This window comes from Amborella trichopoda, chromosome 6 (genome assembly GCF_054954075.1).
Source record: "Amborella trichopoda isolate Santa Cruz 75 chromosome 6, AtrichopodaSantaCruz75HAP2 v2.0, whole genome shotgun sequence".
NCBI lineage: Eukaryota > Viridiplantae > Streptophyta > Magnoliopsida > Amborellales > Amborellaceae > Amborella > Amborella trichopoda.
In genome coordinates, this window is record NC_142341.1 from 194,638 (window position 1) to 211,937 (window position 17,300).

The 17,300-nt window shown below is 37.8% G+C and overlaps 2 protein-coding genes across 2 annotated transcripts; one reads left to right on the plus strand and one right to left on the minus strand.

The window, feature by feature from the left end:
• Positions 1-2,170: 2,170 nt before the first annotated feature.
• On the minus strand, positions 2,171-13,824 carry LOC18434655 (putative glycosyltransferase At5g03795). The gene is made up of 2 exons (XM_006844718.4): positions 12,078-13,824; positions 2,171-3,227 (listed from the first exon to the last, which is right to left on the minus strand). Exons 1-2 carry the CDS (start codon positions 12,884-12,886, stop codon positions 2,738-2,740), a joined length of 1,299 nt encoding a protein of 432 aa, XP_006844781.1. The 5' UTR covers positions 12,887-13,824; the 3' UTR covers positions 2,171-2,737.
• LOC18434654 (pentatricopeptide repeat-containing protein At5g46460, mitochondrial) lies at positions 13,103-15,432 on the plus strand. The gene has a single exon (XM_006844717.4). The coding sequence runs from the start codon at positions 13,243-13,245 to the stop codon at positions 15,115-15,117; it is 1,875 nt and encodes a 624-aa protein (XP_006844780.3). The 5' UTR covers positions 13,103-13,242; the 3' UTR covers positions 15,118-15,432.
• The last annotated feature ends 1,868 nt before the right edge of the window (positions 15,433-17,300 follow it).

Here is a 17,300-nt window from a genome sequence, read left to right on the forward strand (position 1 = left end):
TTACTAATCAAACTTCTTCCCTTTTTTTAACTCGTACCTTATAGATTTTGAATTTAGTATCAGAAATTTATTGTTTATTTGAAATTATATAGAGAGACATTTGAAAGATTTCTATATAAAATAAATAAACATAAGGCTTATCATAATAAAATCATTTCCAATCATATTGTTCCAATGACTTATCATGTTGAAACCAATGTCATATTAGAAAACATGTGATTGCATATAAGTGCCAAAGGCACTTAAAATAAGTATAAAATGGCGTCATGACCGTAAAATGGTACAAGTTGTTATTAGAAAATCTTTTTGGAATGGTGATAATGTTATTATTAGAAATCTTTTTGGAATGGTGTGATGATGATTTTAATTCAATATTTTAGTGAAATTTTGTGACAAACATGAATGAAATGATGATTCTGCATTTCAATGGAATTTTGTGACAAAAAATAAATAAATGATAGTTTATAAGCATGTGTTGGTAAAATGTTGGTAATGCTTTTTCTATATTTCTTCCAGACATAGCCAAACAATAATAATGTATTTCCTAGGGTGCATCTAAATGCTACCCAAACAGTAACAATCCATTTACAGGTAATGTATTCAGATACTATATTTCCAGGTATCCAAACGGCCCCTAAGTATAAATGTAATTAATTCAATGATGAAGTGGTTACTTGAATTATCAATTTTTATTATTTAATGTATTTAGACAATATATTTCCAGGTATTTAAACGGCCCCAAAGTGTAAATGTAATTAATTCAATGATGAAGTGGTTACTTGAATTATCAATTTTTATTATTTTTTTAGGTAATTCAGTGGAGAAAGACAAGCCCTCCTCATTTTTTTAAATAGATTAAGATTAGCTTTTTGAAGATATTATGGTGGGAATAAAGGTGTTATGATGGGAATAAAAACCACAATGCGGTGACCGAAGTGTTAGTGGTGGGAATGGAAACCACTACGGTGATTAAGGTGTGGATCCCAGCCCCTTTTCCAAATTATCAAAATTCCTATGTGGCTTTAACCTTCGACAACAAATTCTAAAAAGTACATCATGATCGAGGTTTAGAACCTGTAACTATTATTAGAAGTCTTTTTATGTAAACTGCATTGTGGTTTGGTTTGTACAAGGTGTCAAACTTGAATAATCAAAATAAGGCACATCTTTAAATCATTTCATAAGATGCAGCTCTGGTACCAAAAACTCCCATTATGCCTTAGAAATATTTTTTTAACGCTAATAAAAGAGTTAATACTCTAAGTGCAGATCAAACACATACATAAAAACTTGATCGTTTTGAAAGTTTGACCAGTTTGTCAATCCAGATGATATGTTACAAGATGCACTATATTTAAGTTTCAAAAGCCCTTTTTTATCCACATATCTCGACCTCAAGAAGATCAATTAGTGGGTTTTTTAATGCTGGAACTACCTTTTATGCCGGTTTTCTTAGGTGCATAATATTTCTATATTGTAAGGTAGACGTCTTACAAAAGCTCTTATCCTAACATAAGTACCCCGACTTGTTCTGGATTCCAGACCTCAAACACAGATTTTTATGAAAAAACATGTTTTAGGATTGAAATGTGAAGCAAGCAATAATTTTGTTTAGTTGTTCATAATTCCAAATCCAAAAGATAAATGCCTACAAAGAGACCATGTATCATTTTTGTAGGCATTTATCTTTTGGATTAGTTACTTTCCGGATGTGCACAGAATTCCCGAGTTCGTCAATAGCCCGTTGAGTATCATGCACCCTAACATGTATTTATCATATTTGTAGGTTGCACAAATGTGTACAAGAAACCAATGAGAACATATTTGAAAAAAGTACAGGAATGCAATATGATGTTATTTTAAATCTCCTTTGAAATATCATACATATTTAAAAAAGGTTTGCAAGTTTGAACCAATGAAGCATGGTATACCATCCTCCAAAGGGTATTCACCATCGTTTGTTGCTGATGGAGAGCACTGCCCAATGATTCTAAAAACTAGTCAATCTCTTCTCTAACTTATTTTAATATACTTTTCCTTTGACAAATCATGCAATGAAAGGTTCCTTCGATGTACCTAGTCTCTGTTTCTTTCAGGGAAGAAAATAATCGATACATTAACTCCACCAAGAAATTTACCCCACCCATCACCATCCCCAAACACATAAAACGAAAGAAAGAAAAAGTTTAACTTAATCAAGAAGCAACCATTTACTTGCTATTTTAATTAAAACAAGACGAGGACGAATTAATCTAATGGGCATGGGCATGCAATAAAATCTTCGTCAACTCCTTGCACATTTGTATGAGATATTTCCACCACTTAACACACATGTAGGCCATCAATCTCTGCCATTTCCTCAGCATCATGCAGAGTAATTCTTGGCCACCACTCTTCTCAGCGGCAATCCATAACATCTGGTATAGTAGGTGCATTGGTCTTCAATCATGTCCATTGAGTTCAGACAGTACACTCTGAGGGACAGGATTCCATGGGGCCACAACCTCTACTGGCATTGAATTCAAGATGTAAGCACCCAATTAGAGATAGGCTTGGTGGGTACACTATTATTACATTACAAACTAGACGACAGTTTTGCTCCCAGGAATCATCTGAACTGTCCCTTGGAAGCAGCTATACTCAAGCTTTCGGATGCATTGATTAGAATGAGCAGACACTGGCTAGCAAAGTGTTCATTGAACATTTTCCGAGCCAAAGGCAACTAAATCAATGGGGACTAAACAAAAGAAAAAGAATGTATTCCTCTCCTCAGCCATAACTGATAAGCAGTCATATGGAACGCATCATAGCCTCTTGGAGTGGCATGCCATCTGAAGTGTTTTCGAACTATCAAGAGGTTGGAATACAGACCAATATATGTTTTTCTCGGTATTGACATCAGAATCTGTTTCAGAAACCTTACGTCTCCATGGCTAACAATGACAGCAAACTTGGTCCAGTCTAAGACATTTGCAAAGGGAAGATCATAATGGTCTGAAACTATAACAGGAACACAACCATAGTTCAGTGCATTGGAGATCCTTGCGGTGTTAACCTCATATCCCTTTACGTGCAAGCAGTAGCGGCTCCTCTTAAATCCTTCCTCAACTGGGAATGGGGGGTATCCGGAGAAAACATCCATGGAAGTGTCATTCTGCCATGTTGCTATCAGCTCTTGACGAACCCGGGAATTCTGAGCACGTCCTGAGAAGAAAATAAGCCTTGTCCTGCAATAGAGGGAAAAGAAAAGAATCTAGCAATAATCACATTGAATGCTAGCTGAACTCAAGATAGTATAACTAGGAAACAAGAAAGATTATCAGAGCCAAAGAAGTACTGGCAACAGGAACGGTTTAACTACAGCCATCATTCATATATGCTTTGAAGGAACTCATGCACTTAGGGAATCAGATTAAGGTGCTCCTTTTTTTTTTCTTTTGGTGTGTGAGATGTTGTTCTCACTAACATGAAAAGTAGTATTTCATACAATGGATGAAGACATTGCATCATGCATTTACTTACACGTGGCAGTCAATTCTCTGCACAAAATCAGCACAACAGACCAAAACAACACCACCTTATGGACAGCTTGTTTAATGATTTCTCAATAGTGAGCTTTTGGTGAGGCTCAGTGAATATATCTGCTAGCAGTTGTTTGTCGGAGCTCTGTAATAAGTAGCCTTTATATCTTCCACGTCATAACTTTTCATTGTTGAAGTAAAATCAGCTTCAATATGCCTAAAATTCTCAGAGAAGGAATGGCCCACAGACCTCTTATCAGAATGTGTATTGACTGGACCTGAAGTATCAGCCTCCAAATCCTTTGGAAGAGATGATCTCAGTGATTAAACTGATGTAGCTGCTATAGATCTTTACTTCTCTTGAAACCTAACTTGGATACAGTGTACTCTTATGTATCGATTGGCTATGGAGCATCAATATCGAAAATCCTTTGGAGGAAACAATCCCCATTATCCTTTAGATATGGTTTCTATAAATCCATACTTTTGTTGTTACCCAAGCTGGATACAATGTTGGGAGGATATAGGAACTCAAAAACACCAATTATTGACTAGATTTTCTGTGATTCATGCACCTTGTTCAGTCAGCCTCAAAAGAAGGATAAAGGCTAAGTAAAAGAGTGAGAAACAAACTCCTCCACAACGGCCCTCTTATATATACTCACAATCAATCAACTTATTTACTGTTCTATTGGTTGTTTGATTCTGCCCTTGATAATCACATTGGAGCTACTTGTTCAAATTGTCTTTTCCGTCTTAAATGTCTCATGTGCTGATTCTCTTCTGCCCCTCTGTCCATTACTATAATTTTGAATACTTTTGTAATCAGTACTTCGTCCCATTCATGAGAGATGCCCTGGTGAGGTTTGTGCATTGAATGATTTTGCATTTGAAAAGCCCATGGGATCTTGTGAAGTAAAATGATAATCCACATCAAAGTGATGCAACGTAAGCTTGCTGGACCGATAACCCACGTCCCAGGATCTAAGCCATGCTCTCATATGAGAAAAGATTTCTTGATTACAATTTTAAATATTAAAAATAAATAAAAAACCTAAACCTAAGTTATTAAATAAAAGAGTTTTGCAAGAAGGTCTCAAAGTGGAGAAACTCACATACTGAACCAGAATTAGCAGCGAACCATTTATGCATGCATGGGATTTGCAACACTTCATATCAGGAACTACTATATGGGGTTTGCAACATTTCTTCTATGGAAGTATAGTACATGGAGCTTCTTGGGGTTATCAACACTTCTTCTCAACAGGAAGACCAAATGCAGCTCTCCTACCAATAATTTTCTTTCTCAAGTGTATTTCATGTTAGGAGGAAGTGCCCATTGAAAGAAATCTAAGAAATCTCTATTTTTCTGCATTCAAACTTGTGGGAGAAAATCCCATATATGTATACAGAGGTGGTATAGAAAAAAGGAAAGAAAATTGCATGATATACAAAAAAGGTAAGAAAAGACATCCTTCTACAGCCTGACGGATCAGAGAAATATTATCCTATCTAGAAAGTAAATAAAAAAAGTATATACAATTTCACACTCCCCCTCAAACTCGTGATGGTCGGAAAGGAACCATTGAGAGTTTGAAAACAAGGCTTGAAAAACAAGGAGCATTATGGGACTTTGTAAAGAAGTTAGCAAGCAGTTTTTCAAAAAGCGCTAGGTGGCACCCAGGCGGCCGTGGGCGTCCAGGCCGCTCAGCGCCTAGGTGGCCCAATTGAAAAAAAAAAGATAGAAATAGAAAAGAGAATTTTGATAATCCACAAGACCATAATCTATATTTTCATACAATGCTAAACCAGTAAAACCATACAAGCATACACTGATAGTCTGATATACTGTAGACGGTATCCACAAAAGTTAGATCGTAGAACTAGAAACTAGAAAGTAGAAACTAAAAATAAGAAAAAAAAAATATACAGAAATTCAGAAAATATACAGCCTAGGACATAATAGTCAACACTCGACACCAAGAGTCTTCAGTCATCATCATCATCACCAGAAGGAATACGGTAAGCCTCATCATATGTATCAAATTCGAGGCCATCATCATCAGAGTCATCTCCCTCTTCAATATAACGCTCGTCCTCTTCTGTTTCTTCTGAATCTGCATCTACCTCCTCTTCTTATACCTCCCTCTTATTGGTATGTGCAAATGAGGCCCTAGGAGTCTTGACTGCTTTACCATTTTCTATCTTTTTGTGCTTCCATGAACTCAAATATTGTATAATCTCTGCCCTGGTAGCTTCAAGAACATTTTTATAGGGACAACATCCTATTTAATACCAGCAAGGTGTTTTTTAAAATGGTAAATGCCCCCATAAGTATCCTTTCTACAATAATTATATTTAATACGATTTTTGTTATTCGGATTCGGATTATAACCATACTTCCAACCCAGAACATAACTTCTAGAAGAACCTGGAGAAGATATTTCCATAGAACAAGGCTCACTTTCATCCTCTTCTGGTTCTTTTAAATTCAGAGATTGTCTAATCTCATCCAGCACAGCTTTAGGAACTTTTTTACAAGAAGCAACATTCCTTTTAATATTGGCAAGATGTTTCTTGAATCGATTAATACCCCCATCGGTATCCTTTTCACAAAAATTACACCTTATACAATTTTATCGTTTGGTTTTGGGTTATAACCATACTTCCAACCCGGATCACTTCTTCTAGAAGAACCAAAAATAGATCTATTCAAATGACAAGCATTTTGTTCCTGTTTTTGCTTTATAGAACTCATATATTGCTTAATCTCCTTTTAATACCGGCAAGAAGTTTCTTAAACCGGTTTATGGCCCCTTTTGTACCTGTTTCACAATAATTGCATCTAATGCAATTTTTGTCATTTTGATTCGGTTATATCCATAATTTCAACCCGGATCTCCACTTCGACTAGATCCTGAAGAAGACATCTCAAAATAAAACAAGCAATATAAAAAATAAAGTTTTACACTTACTTTGATTGTTCGAACTCCAAAGTCCAAACTCCCACCTCTGAGATATTTTCTGGAGCTAAAATAATAAAAAAACACCCTCTAATAGGATTAAAAACCTCCAAAACTAAATATAATCTACTTGGATGATGTTTGGATTTATTTTCCGTAACATTGAGAAACACTTCGATCCAATGAAAATCACAAAATTTAGTTTTTTTTATGTTTCTTTCTCTCTAAAATGGGTTATTGTGGGTTTAGTTTCAAATGAACCTAAAACCCATCCTTAAAAGCCTTTATGTTTCAAAAAACTCATTTCCGCCCCTAGGCGGGATGCAGGCCCTGGGCTGGGCATTGAGTGCCCGCCTAAGCGGGCAGGGACTGCCGCTTAGGCCTGGGTGACGCACTCAGGCCTCCTGGACTGCCTAGGCACTGAGCGATCCGCTTTTTTTAACAATGTTAGCAAGTTGTACTGAAGATGAGATATGGCAGAGAGATTGTCCAAGTTAAATATTATTGTCGAACAACAATTTTGCTTCAATATGCTTGGTGCGCTAATGAAATTCTAGATTCTTAGCAATATAAATAGCACTTTTGTTATCGCAATACAAGGGAATAGAAGCAAAAGATCCACACCCAAGTCAACTAATAACCAACGATGCCAGACAATCTCTGTCATTGTTTGAGCCATGGCTCAAAACTCAGCTTCAGCTGTGGACTGAGCAATATGTTTTTGCATCTTGCTCTTCTAAGAAATAAGGGAGTCATTAAGAAAAATACAAAAACCTATAGTACACTTCCAATCAGTAGTGACTCACGCAAAATCAAAATCAGCATAAGCACAAAGCTCAAGAGTTGAAGATGTAGAGAACAACATAACACGATCAAGTGTGTCTCGAATATAACAAATAATACGTAAAACGGCTGCCGAGTGTACAAAACGAGGGGCACTCAAGAATTGACTGACAAGATGAACAACAGAAGCTTATGCTCGGCCAAAAGATAGTCAGATAAATCAAGCTTCCAACAAGCTGTCTGTAAAATATAGAATAAAAAAGGCGCTCACCATCTGTAGAACGAAGTTTGCCATTCAACTCATTATGTGTATCAACATGCTTTGTATCATCAGCTAGACGAGCGCGACAAACAATATTTGAGGCATACTTAAGTTGCGAAAGCAAATACCCATGGGAAGAATAAGCAACCTCTAGGGCCACAAAATAATTTAAGAATCCTAAATCTTTTATCTCGAAAAGTTGACTGAGTTGTTGCTTGATCAAATGAATGGTGGCCCCATCATCACCAGATATAATCATATCATCAACATAGAGTACGAAAATTGCACGTCCTCTGGATGTGACCAAGACAAACATGGCAAGGTCATGATAGCTCTGTCGAAAACCAGTGGAGACGACAGCAAAACTAAAATTTTCAAACCAATCACGAGGAGCTTCTTTAAGCCCATAGAGTGCTCGTCGTCATCAACAGGCTCTATTGCCAGGATCTAAACCTCAAGAGGTAAGGTTGCCATTAAGAAATGCATTTTTTACATTAAGTTGATTTAATGGCCATTGGCGAACAACAACCACAGAAATCAGCGTACGAACTGTAGTCATATGGGCAACAGGAGCAAAGGTTTCAGCAAAATCAATCCCAAATTATTTATTATAACCTTTAGCCACAAGTCGTGCCTTATAACGCTCGATATTGTCATCAGCTTAGTTTTGATTTTGTACACCTACCGGCAGCCAATGACACTTTTATCTTTAAGAAGAGGGACAAGATCCCAAGCGTGCATTCTATCAAGGGTGGTCAATTCTTCTACCATGGCATGTTGCCACTTATGTTGTGTGGCAGCTTCCTCATAAGTCTACGGCTCAGAGTAAGAATGAACAGAAGCAAGAAAGGCTCGATAGTTTGGTACAAAAATTTCATAATCAACAAAACGAGCAGGTAAGACAGATACACAACTACTACGACTGATAGAAGGAATTTGTACAGGAGCAGCGGATGTAGGTGCTTGAGGTGGTTCATCAATGGTAGTCGAATGTTCTATAGCTAGACCATCTGTAGCAAGTATGGGTGAGGTTCTAGACACATCAGAAACATCATCAGAAAAAGAGATTAGAAGAGTCAGCAGCAGGTGCAGGGGAATGAAAAGGATTATGCTTAGAAATACCACATGTCAAAATACTAAAGGTTTCTTAGTCAAGGGGTCATAACATCTATATCCTTTTTAGTGGTCAGGATAACCTAAGAAACAATATTTAACTGCTTTGGCGGACAATTTATCTCGTTCAGATATTGGCAATAGAACAAAGCAAGTGCAGCAAAAAACATGAAGAATAGAATAGTCTGGGGGTTGAGCAAACAGCCATTCAAAAGGAGAACATCCAGACAAAGTAGCAGAAGACATAATATCAATCAAACAAATAGTTGTGCGAACAGCAGAAGACATAATATCAATCAAATAAACAGTTGTGCGAACAGCTTTTGCCTAGAAAACTTTTGGAACCGAAGTTAACAAGAGAAGAACTTGGGTAGTTTCTAAGATATGGCAAGGTTTTTGCATTCAGCAGTACCATTTTGTTCAAAGTATATGGACAAGATTTTTGGTGTTGAATATTTTTGTCAGAAAGAAACTTTTGAAACATTCCACTGATATACTCCCCGCCAGAATCTGATCGTTAGACTTTGATTTTGGTAAAAAATTGAGTTTCAATGCATGAAAGAAACCGCACAAAAATGTCATATTGTTCATTGCGGTTATTCATAAAGAAAACTCAAGTATATCTAGTGTGATCATCAATAAAAATAACATAATACTGTGATCCCTCTTTGATGCAAGAGGAGCTGGTCTCTAGACATCAGTATGCACTAGATCAAACATAGAAGCAAAAATTAAATTGTTGCGATTGAATGATAATGCATGCATTTTAAAGAGTTTGCATGACTCACCATCTTTAACAATAGAGAGTTTTAGAAGAAACCGAATCAATAATTCTATAAGAAAACAAAATTCTAATTGAGAGGTAGGAATATGACCCAGACATTGATGCCACAAAGATCCTTTGCCAGGTATTGCAGTACATAGAGGTTTCAGTGGGATTTTTAAATGAAGATGTTCCAAATAGTAGAGATCACCAACTTTATGCCCAGTCTCAATCAGTTTCCTTGACTGTCGATCTTGCACATGATATCCAAAGGGAGTGAACACAACATTACAATTGGAATGGGTAATCTGACCAATAGAAAGCAGATTCATGGCAATGGAGGGAACCACTAGAAACATTAAATTTACCAGAAGGATCAGAGGATGTAGTAATTGATCCAACTTTAGAAACTTTCATAACAGTATCATCAGCAATGTGAATAGTATCAAAACAAGGTTTACAATCAACAAGAATAGATTCATTGGCTGTCATATGGCAAGAAGCACCAGAGTCTATTAACCAAGAAGCTGAAATAGTATTATCTGAAAAAGCAGATGCAAATTTGTTGGGCAATTTGGATTGTGAGAGTAAGGGAGTTATTCCAATGTAAGAATGATTGATATGGAAGCAACACCAACAGCTGGTGGTGTTAGACCAACTGTTCCAGTACCAACAGTCATGATAGATTGCTAGGGAAGCATCCCTCTAAAGGCTGACTTGACGCAGCAGCTATTGAGCAAATGAACCTTTTTTTTGGGAATGTAAAAGCTTGGAGAGAGAGAACGAGAGAGAGAGAGAATACACACCACACAATAGCCAAATAAAGAACACGCCCAAATAAAGAGTGTTGAAGGGCTTCTGTATATTGGATGAAGCAAGACTTTCTAGCCCCCAAATCCACTCCACCTCCAATGAATCTTTAAAACCCTCTCTTTGTTTCTCTCTACTTTGTCTTGGCGGAGAATAAAAACCCAACTTCACAGATGGTGAAGACACCTTGTAAATTAAAAAAAAAACCAAAAAGCCAATTTGCAAAAAGCAAGAGGCAAAAGTGGAGGAAGCAGGGATCAAGAAACGATGAATATTAGAATAAGGTAGAAAGGCAAAAAGAAACACAAAACTCCAAGGTAAGGTTTCTATATAGTTACGAAGACTAGAGGAAAATAGGTTCAAGGTAAGATGGATTTCACTTTGGTTAGTGGAACGCAAACCAATAAAATGTAACGTATTTTGAAACTATCTGCAAAACTTGTTGAATTGGGGAAACAAAACCATGAGAAAGTGGTGAATATTGACTGACGGCTTCAAGAGAAAGAGCGGTGAGGTGTCCAATGGCCTAGTGAGAAGAAAAACAAAACGGTGATCATGGAGAGTGCGAAAACTACTAAACTCGATATCTGCACCATAATCTCACAAGGAAAGCTATCCAGATCAAAAATACCTAGCCGAAAAAAAAAAAACTAGTCCTTATTTTGCACTACCAGATTCGTCAGATATTGCTGATTACTGAAAACTGTTACGGCAATAGGTATGAGGATGAAATCATAGAAAATCGATCTAAGATAGAACAAGGCTATGATACCATGCGAAAAATAGGAGAAATCTCTATTTTTCGGTATTCAAACTTGTAGGAGAAAATCCCATATATGTATACAGAGGTGGAATAGAAAAAAAGAAAGAAAATTATATAGCCTGTATGATATACAAAAAAGGTTAAGGAAAAATATCCTAATACAACTTGTCTGATCAAAGAAATATTATCCTATCTACAAATTAAATAAATAAAGTATAGACAATTTCGCACTCATATTGTAGATGTAGAAACCAGTTAACTTACTTGCATATGTGTAAGCTGGGAAGAATACAATTTCTAGGAATTTATGTCCGGCTATGAGTTAGTGCTGACATTGTCTTTTTGGTGCTTGTAGTTATCCCTTACCAAAGGAGACTGTCACGATTTGAAATCAACCCAAGTTCCTTGAGTATATATGAGTTATAGACATTTAGTTCGATGTAAACATTGCGATGCAAAAATATCTACTTACCAAACAAAAAGAGGGAACAAGAGATTCTGATTATGCAAGGATCGGTTCATTTCTCTAAGACGATAAACTAACCTCTTGTTCATCCAAATTGTAGCTTGCGACATTAAGTTGACCATGTTAACATAGATACCATCAAATTCTATATATATATATATAAAAAAAAAACATAGATAGCATAAAAAAAGCTCCATCAGTTTATCAAGACTTTTAGGTCACTGAAGAGATGCTTCAATGAACTGCATAGCAAGGGAAACCAGTCCAATGCAACAAAACAATATAATTAACCTCTATTTAGCAGGTAATATATGATACTAGGAGAATAACAATAATTTCAATGATTATTGATGATGAAAGCACGCCATCACTACTACAAAACTATAAATGAAGCCAAAGGTACATGAAAAACTCGAAAATGGCAGAAACAATGTAGCAAATAACACGTATGTGGCCTGTACTATGAACCTATCTATTATGAATTTAGGAATGCAGGTAATCAAGAGAAATTCTCAAGAGAGGGGAAAAAAAGAAAACAAGAAAAAAAGAAAAGAAAAGAAACCACATATATGAACGGATGGTTAGACAAGCATCATCTTTCGAACCCCTACAATTGTGGGGAACAAATCATACCTTGAATTTGGGGAAATTAAAGTTTGGTTGAGGAGGTGAGGCCAGACTTGGGGCAACGCAATGTCCTTGTGAGAAACATAGAGCCTGTGGAAGTAGGTGGAGGAGCAGGCTACCTGAATGGCATTGTAGTGAAGATCCTCGTGTTTCGATGCAGCATCTCTCCCGACCGAATGGCAAAAAACAAAGAAGTGGTCCGCCCCCTTAGATGCATTCCAGAACTTGAACTTTTGTGCTATCTCAGCAGTGTATCCAGCAACAAAATCCGCAATGGACGGCTCCGATCGCACCCGAGGGTCATTCCTGAGGGCATTGATGGAGAAGGGCATGAAAAAGAGGTGGGCCTCATGTGGGTTGGATGTGAGGAGGGAGCTGTTAAGGAGGCTGATCTTAAACATGTGCTCGCTGAAATAGTTGCCGAGCTTGGCATCTAAAGGGTTGGGATGAGGGAGAAAGATGTTAGCAAAGGGAGCAGAGGGCAAGAAGGCATCAGGATACACAAATATCTTAAAGTTCTTCAACATTTGGTTGAAATCGTCTCTGAAAATCTCCCAGTTGTGGTAAGGAGGCTGCGCAAACAACCCTCTATTGTCCTTGGTGAGGGTTTGAAGAATTTGATTTTGGTGTTTGTGGATTTCAATGGGTTTTCTGGGGTAGGAGGAGGGGAGGAAGGTGAAGTGGGTTGTTGCAGATGGAGAGAGCAGTGATTCATGGTAATAATAATAATAATAGCAATAGAAAGAAATGGCAAGTGAGCAAAGCAAAAGCAGGAGGAGCAGATGGAGATGGGGGAGAAGTCTGGGCCGCCCCATGTCATGCGCTTCCAAGAACTTTTGTTTAGGAAATAACAAAGAGGCAGTACTACCTCACACGCACATAACCAGTAGAGTCATTGCCTGCCCTCTTGTTATTATCGAACAATAGGGACATAAATTACCCTGAAAAAATTGTTTCCAAGGCGGTTAATACTTATTTGTTTTAAGAAGCCACAAGGCCCACCATGAATCCCTTGTCTACAGGTGGTACTGTGCACCAGCATAATGCAAACCATGGTTGGTTGGTTGGTTGGTTGGTTGGTTGCATAACTTACAGACGTATGTATGGGGACCGGATTCTCTAGAAATTTAAGAAAATAATTGGCCTTTGAGTCTAATTCAATCTTCTCTACATGTATCTACTTCACAGAACCTTAGGCGCTCATCTGCTCAACGAGATGTCTTGGACAAGACATATGTTTGGCTGTTTCATGACGTCTTTCTCATGCAGCAGCAGTACCAAGAGCCCAATAATAGATCATGAACACACCCCAATCAAAAAATTCTTCGATCAAATGGAAGTGTTTGACGTTGTTAGATGTACGATGATGATCACCAGGTATTGTCGTAGCGGTAGGATTGATGATGCACGGCGAGTTTTTGATAGAATGCCTGTCCAGGACGTCGCCTCCTACAACGCCATGATTGCGGGCTACTTCAACAGCTGCCACTGCTGCTTGGAAGCAGCACAGACCTTGTTCAATGAAATGCCAGAGCGAAATGTGATAACGTGGACCACCATGATTGATGGGTTAGCAAACCGAGGGGAGATAGAGGCTGCACGCGAGCTCTTTGACGTGATGCCATGGAGAGATGCTGCAGCTTGGAATGCCATGATTGGCGGTTATTGCAGGAATGCAAGAATGGGGGAGGCTCATGCATTGTTTATCCAGATGCCGGACCCGGATGTGATTTCTTGGACCACGGTGATCTCTGGGTTCGAGCGGCATGGGTGCCACCATAAGGCTCTCTTTCTCTTTAGGGACATGCTACAGGCGGTTGTCAAACCAACCTCTGTCACATTTGCCTGTGTATTGAGCGCCTGTGCTGGCTCAGGTGCACTACAACAAGGTTGTCAAGTTCACTCCCATCTTGTGAAAGATGGAAGCCTCATATCCAATGTCTTCGTGTCTACTGCCCTTGTCACAATGTACGCTTGCTGCCAGCAGATGGAGTGCTCTGTCAAAGTATTTGAGGAGAGTCGCCATCCTCGCCAGAGAAGCAACGTGGCCCTCTGGACAGCTCTTTTGAGCGGATATGGCCAAAATGGTTGCCACCAAGAAGCCCTCCATGTGCTGTGTAGCATGATGAGGTCAGGGGTGCAGCCCAACCCATCGACGTTCACTAGTAGCTTGAATTCGAGCACAAGTTTGGAGGATCTCGAAAGAGGGAAGGTCATCCATGCAAAAGCCATTGTTTCTAGACTAGAGAAGGACATGTTTGTTAGCAATTCTCTCGTAGTTATGTATTCCAAGTGCGGCACTATAGATGATGCCCTTTCAGTATTTAGCAGGATGCATAAAATGAATATCGTCTCATGGAACTCCATCATTGTTGGGTGTGCTCAACATGGGCGTGCCAACAATGCATTGCAACTCTTCAATCAAATGGGAAACACCGGGGAGCTACGGGCAGACGCCATCACATATATTGGGGTCCTAACCGCGTGTAGCCATGCAGGGCTGCTCCACGAGGGGCGCTGCCATTTTGAACGGCTCAAGAGGGATCCCTTTGTAGAAATGCGGATTGAGCACTATGTATGCATGGTCGACATCCTAGGTAGGTGCGGGCAGCTGCAGGAGGCCGAGGAGTTCATCAATAGCATGCCACCATCCATGATGATGGTGAATCCAAATGCTACTTCAGTGTGGCTGGCACTGTTGAGTGCTTGTAGAATGCACTCTAATATTAAGGTGGGTGTGAGAGTGGCCACATCTATATTTGATGTAGACCCATGTAACACTGCAGCTCATGTTCTTCTTTCCAACATTTACGCCTCGGCCGGTGATTGGGATGGCGTCGCTCAAATCCGGTGGGCAATGAAAGAGAAAGGAGTTGAAAAACAGCCAGGACACAGTTGGATTACAGTTAGGAACACTAGTTGTAAGTTCCTTGTGGGGTACACATCTCACCCAATGGCAAGGGAAATTTATGGAATATTAGATTCATGGTCTGCTGCGTTGAAAGAGCTTGGCTATGTGTATGATAGGACTTCTGCCTTAGCATGATGTGCAGATACCTATAGAGGATGTGGAGATGATTCCTGGAGAACCTTTTGCTCTTGGTCCTTTTCCATGTGAACTAGCCTCCATTTGTTATTTTACAGGCTAGCTCTCTAACATAGTTTAAAACTTTTTTGAGAGGAGAAGAAGAGAAGACGGAGCCTGCGAGTCATGAACATATATCGTGAATAGAAAGCGTTTAACTTCGATGGAACACATGGGAGAGCACACAGAAGTTCCACCCAGAAATATTACCTGAAGTGGTTGGATTTGTCGGTGGAGGGTGAAACAGGGCAATGAAAATTCGATTTTGGTTTCAAATCACGCAAACACAAGAAGAGGGATCTTCCTGTTTTCAAGCACATTAAATGCACTGTCTCAAGCCCCTACTGATAATCAGTGTATATATGTATGTTATCTGGCCATATTTGTTTAAAAGATACTTAAAAACAGGACACCAAATATTTAACCAGAAAAAAACAGGACATCAAACACTACACTTGTTCATATGCACAAGAACAAGAAGTTCATAGAGCATCAGAGTTGCATTTCTTGAAAGACGCCCAACGTGGTGCACTGGCTCACTCACCTTGGCTGACAAGCTAAGTATGGTGGGCCTCAAGCGCCAAGCCTTGTCTCCCCTTGGTTATATGAAAACAAAAGGAAAAAAATTGTCTCTGTATAAACTTCACTCCCTCTTTCTAATTTTTCATGGTGGGACTAAAACCCATTACTTCTCTCTTTTTAAATCAAATTGCTTTTCCAAAATCCAGTTTGAAAGATATTAATTTTAAAAATACCACATAGTATTTTTCCAAAATACATGCACCAACAATAGTCAAATGCACAGCGCTTGAAGCTTTTTCTTTTAGTATGAGGTTTTTTTAAGGCTTAGTCACCTCAAATCCTTATCCAAAAACCACTTTCGGCTATGGAAACCTCCATAATGGCTCCAAAATCAATTTTCAATACCGACAATAAAATTGATAACTCAAAAAATATTATAAATCTTGTACGTCTATAGACACTTATTTTTAAGATGAAATTGACGGTCTAGAAAATTTTGTTACAATAACTATATTTTTAAAGCTTTAAATCCTACTTTTTTTTCACAACCATAATGTTTCAAGATGACGAATGTAAAGGTTTTCTAATGCTTGAATTTCAATTTTCGATGAGTAATAAAGTGAGGCTTTACTTATTTTGATAGGCTACAGCTCAAACTATTTTCCTTTCATGAAAAGAGGTTGTGTACTATGAGACTATTTATCTTTGATACAAGCACGTCGCAATTATTAATAATCATTAGACATCAAATTGGATAGCTTGGGGTACGACACAAAGTTTAAAAACAAAAAAATTGAGGTTTGATTGTGACATCCTTGCATTAAAAATTAAAGGTCTCCTTGTATACTTCTACTCATGAAAAATAGTTAATAGGTTTGGGTTTGACTCACAATATAGTTTTTTTTTTTTGTATAATTCAAGTAAATGGTCTCTGTGTATACTTCTCTTCATGAAAAAGAGTTAAGAGGTTTGGGTTTGACCAACAAGATAGTTTTTTTTTTTATTATTTAGGTATAATTCCACATGAAAGTTAAAACAAGGATATGGGGGAATGATTGCATGGCACCCCCTCATTATAATATAATGAAATCACACTTCTAGAAAACCATGTTTGTAGCATTTGTATGACTCTAAAAATTATACACAGCCTCTCTTCACCCCAATAGTCAATTATCAAAAAACAAAGTTCAACTTACACCCTAGATATGTCAAAATGAGTCCCCCTCTGACAATGAATCTAGATCATTCATTTGGTGAATTTCAAGATCTAATCCTTCATGAACTGAAAATAAATTTTTTGTTTTTCAACATTGTTTATCTAATAATAAAAGAATCATAAAAAAAATTAAAAATGAAAAAATCATTTTAAGGCCTAGATCTAAGCACATGACCAAAATGGACGGCTTATATTCATCATCATTATCGCCTTTTCCCAATTAATTGGAGTCGGCTATGGACGGCCTATATTGATTAAGCTAATTTTTTTTCTAAAGTGTGTTTTCAATTTTTTATTTTTTGTAATTATTTATAAGAATGAAAAGAGTATACATGTAAAAATTGAATTAAAACAAATGGCCCTAACATAATTTTTTAATATATATGTGTATTTCCATGATGTATAC

Coding starts and splice junctions, on each gene's coding strand:
- LOC18434655 (XM_006844718.4), bottom strand. CDS start 12,886: ATGGGGCGGCCCAGACTTCTCCCCCATCTCCATCTGCTCCTCCTGCTT. Junction 3,228..12,077: donor TTAATTTCCCCAAATTCAAG/GTATGATTTGTT, acceptor CCTCTATTGCAG/GACAAGGCTTATTTTCTTCT.
- LOC18434654 (XM_006844717.4), top strand. CDS start 13,243: ATGTATCTACTTCACAGAACCTTAGGCGCTCATCTGCTCAACGAGATG.